This window comes from Sinocyclocheilus anshuiensis, unplaced genomic scaffold (assembly GCF_001515605.1).
Source record: "Sinocyclocheilus anshuiensis isolate Anshui unplaced genomic scaffold, SAMN03320099.WGS_v1.1 scaffold389, whole genome shotgun sequence".
NCBI lineage: Eukaryota > Metazoa > Chordata > Actinopteri > Cypriniformes > Cyprinidae > Sinocyclocheilus > Sinocyclocheilus anshuiensis.
Window position 1 is genome coordinate 162,780 of NW_015536494.1, and position 4,225 is coordinate 167,004.

The window sequence follows — 4,225 nt, forward strand, 5'->3', positions numbered from 1 at the left end:
ATTTAGAAATTAGGTAAAATTAAATCTATTTTTTGAGAAAACAAACGTGTTTTTTGACCTTGCATGCATGTAAATGCATGTTAATCCTTTTGATCCTAAAAATTTTTAGGAGACTCATAAAACAATATTAGCAACCTTAAAAATGGCATAATAGGGGCACTTTAAGCCAGTTATTTCTATCTTTTGCTGTAGTGTCAGTAGGAAATATCAGTTTACATTTCCAAAAACTCCTTTTGCCATTAATTGTAATAATCCAGTGAGATCTTTGCATGCACAAGGAGTCTGACAACAGCCAGTGCTCCACACAGAGATCTGATCTCACCATGATCCTGTCTGTCTGCGATTACATGAAGAATCAGAAAAAACTGAGGCAGACTAAATCCAGAAGAACTGTGGCAACATCTCCAAGACGCTTCAAGAATCCTACCTGCAAAGCTACCTGAAAAACTATGTGCAAGTGCACCTAGGACAAAATATGTTTTAAACAAAAAGGTTGGTCACACCAAATGTTGATTTGATTTAGTTAAAAGAAGTTAATCGATAAATAAAATCTATCTATGACATTATTTTTGAAAGCATCCTCACTTTAGAGAATTTTTACACAAGTGCTTAAAACTTTGCACAGTACTGTAGCTTTGCAGGTAGGATTTTTGAAGTGTCTTGGAGATGTTGCCACAGTTCTTCTGGATTTAGTCTGTCTGAGGTTTTTCTGTTTCTTCATGTCATTCCAGATGAACTGGATGATGGCGAGATCAGATCTCTGTGCGGAGCACTGGCTCTTGTCAGACTCCTTGTGCATACAAAAATCTCACTGGATAACTACAATTAATGGCAAAAGGAATGTTTGGAAATGCAAACTGATATTTCCTACTGACACACTACAGCAAAATATAGAAATAACTGGCTTAAAACCATTTTTTGTTGGTGAAAAAACTAATGGCCTAAGACTTTTGCACAGTACTGTATATATACACACACGTTAAATATTTAAAAATATATATTTTTTAAACAAATCTTTAAAGTGACTTTTTCCATTTCCATGTCTGACCCAAATGTTTCAACTTCCAAGCAAAGTGAAAAATAAAAATCTTGCTTACCACCACCACCTCTACCTCCTCGAAATCCTCCTCTACCACCCCGGTCTCCTCCTCTTCCTCTTCCTCCAAAGCCTCCTCGACCACCACCACCTCCTCTTGGGGTGAATCCTGTAAAGAGGAATCAAACATGAATTCATTCTGATGTTCAGCTTCCCTTATATTAGAAAAACCTTTAGTTAGAACTGTTTTCACAAAGAAAGCCATTAGAGATAATACTATTCTAAACAAGGGCTGCAACTGAGCTCTGGTCTTTAAATGCCCTCAACTCGACTCCACAACTAACTCTATACAAAGTTAAATTCCATTCATTGGTAACTTTAGTTTGTGTGTAATATGTCTTTGCTGCAGGTTGCCGAATGAACCAAAACTATTCGTTTTACTAGGTTGTGGACAGGCATAAGGTCTGACAGGCGAGGTTATTTCCTAAACCCATGTGGTCCTCAACAACGTGTGGAACCTCAGCCATGAAAATAAACATTGTGCACAATGTCCAGCCAAAATCAAACGAATAAAAATGACAAATTTGATTTTTAATTTTAATAATAAAAACAACGCAGCTAAGTAAACAATATTCATCTTAGAAACAATAGTTTAGAGCCATGTGGAGCTTCCGCACCGCGTGCGCAGCATGACTCGGTTGCTCACACGCGCAATGTTACACACTGCAAGAAATATCATAGCCTACACTGAAACAAGGTTTTTATGAGACCACACTAACATGTTTAAAGACAGTAATAAAATAACAAACAATGTCATAACATTTCATAGAAAGAGCGTGTCGTACACAAAGCTTTAAGCGCGTGGCTAACTTGGCCGGAATGTTCACACGCGAGCAAAATCAACACTTATAAATACATATATTTTATCGCGCAACAATCAAAACAACCTTATACGCATACAAAACTATAAATAACTTACCTGGTTTCATTTTACTTTAGTATATATGGCTAAGCCTGATTTAATTAAACAAATAGCTGCCGTTTATACACTCCCGCTGCTTCTCCTCCAGACTCGTTCAGCACTGATCAGCATGCCGCAGCAGTGCGTCGAACGTCTTTTCCCATAATGCACTTGCAAAAAAAAAACAAAAAAAAACACGTTGCTCTTGTTCGTTGTCCCGCCGTCTAGTGGGAGACTTTGCAACTACAATACAATCACGCAACTTCTTCTTCTTCTGTGGATTTATTGGCGGGTCGCATACCAGCTTTTAAGGTGCATACCGCCACCTCCTGTGCTGGAGTGTGAAGTGATTTCAGTCTAGGTATATATTATGAATTCTATATGCTATTCTTAAGTCCACTATTCCTAATGAATTTTAAAATTGTCTTTATTATTTTACCACATCCTTGTTTTGTGTTTAATATGTTGCAGATTGAAAATTCATTGCATCCTAAGTTCTGTAATTCTCTTTGTAGTTCATTCCTTTCCTGTTCATACCTAGGACAGAGTAACAACACATGATCAACTGTTTCCTTTACTTGGCATGTTTCACATAATCCAGTACTGTGTTTTCCTATTATATGAAGTGTAGAATTAAGTTAACTATGACCCATCCTTAGTCTTGCTAAAATGACCTGATCTTCTCTACTTAAGTTCGGTATCATTTTGCTTTGACTTACCCTGTTTTGTATATTATAAAAATGTCTTCCTGTTTTACAGTCATTCCAACCCCCTTGCCATTTCCAATTGCAAGCTTCTTTAATTATACTTTTCCCCTCCATCCTGCTTAGTGAAACTGAAATAGTAGGAGTATTCAGATTAAGTGACTCTTTAGCCATTTTATCATCATCATCCATACTACCTGCATCCATCCTCTCCAGTCTCAGCACAGTTGATGCTAACCCGCCAAAAAAAATGGATTCCGCCAGACACTCCCTCACCAGCGACTCATGCTGAAATCAGGAAGCCATGAAAAGCTACCTGTCTACCCAATCACGCAACTTCGTCATTCAAGTTATTTTATAGAAATACAATTTGATGCAAGTGTATGAAAGACTACACTGTTTTGTACATATTAGTGATATTATCCATACCAGTTATACCAGTTATCTTACAGGGAACATCAACTACACGTTACAAGTCACCAATTTCAAAACAACTCGAGTAAAAGTCTTAGAGTAGCCTATCTGATTTTAACAGTACTTAATTATTTTACTTATACTAAATATAGGCTCAAAGATGCACTAGTCAAAGAGACATACCAGTGAAAAACAAGAAAGAGCTGATTTGTGAAAAGAGCAATCACGTTTATTTTCTAAAATCAAAATAAAACTGATTATTTTATTTTATTAACCCCCCAAAAAAAACTAAAAACAATATCCTACAAAAAGTTATCTTCAGTATAAATAAAATAATGTTAATACATACATATAATAATTTTTTTTTTTTGCTTAATTTGTTTACTGAACTTTTACAACAATTACAGGATAAGAATACAGGAGGATAGTGAAAAAATAATGTTAAGTAAAATTAAAAAGTCAAAACTTTCTTGCATTAGATGAGCTGGTTTCAGCCTCATTCGCATTGCTAAGGAACTCGCATTTATATAAAGTATCCTTGTTGACAAGTTTGGGTGAGTAAGTGCAAAACTCATAAGATATAGGCCTAGTACTTTCAGTGTCCCGTAGTTGGCGATATCACTTCTTTTGTAGCAGAAATAAACTGCTGCAGAAAAAGCTTGGTACCATGCAAAATGTAATGTGTAATTGCAACACTCATTACAAATGTAGTAGAGTAAAGAGTACAGATACTTATTCAAAAATGTATAAGTGTATAATATAAATGTATAATTTATATTATACATAATTTATATGTATAATTTGTATTTATATAATGTATCGTATAAAAGTAGAGAGTAAAACTTGCTAATATCTTTGATACACAGTAAAACTACAGAGTATCCAAAAAGATACTCAAGTACAGTAATTAATTACATTTACTCAAATACTTTACACTTATAGGAAAGAAATACAATAAAGGCAATGGTGGTGACTATAACTTTAGACTTACTGCAATTCAAACTGGCAACAAAAACAATTTGTTTCAATATTGTGGCTAAACCCGTGCAGATGGTTATTAGATCATTTTTAGGAAAAAAATGACCAAGGTCACAGGGAAATATTTCTTTG

At 35.1% G+C, this 4,225-nt stretch overlaps 1 protein-coding gene across 1 annotated transcript in view; it reads right to left on the reverse strand.

Annotated features, from left to right (window-relative positions):
* fbl (fibrillarin) overlaps window positions 1–2,179 on the reverse strand; it is an 11,776-nt gene extending 9,597 nt beyond the window's left edge. Inside the window, exons 1-2 of the mRNA XM_016482809.1 lie at window positions 2,016–2,179; window positions 1,098–1,205 (exon numbers count right to left, since the gene is read on the reverse strand). Coding sequence (XP_016338295.1) covers window positions 1,098–1,205; window positions 2,016–2,025 — 118 coding nt within the window. The 5' untranslated portion in view covers window positions 2,026–2,179. The remainder of the gene's footprint in view (window positions 1–1,097; window positions 1,206–2,015) is intronic.
* Window positions 2,180–4,225: the final 2,046 nt, after the last annotated feature.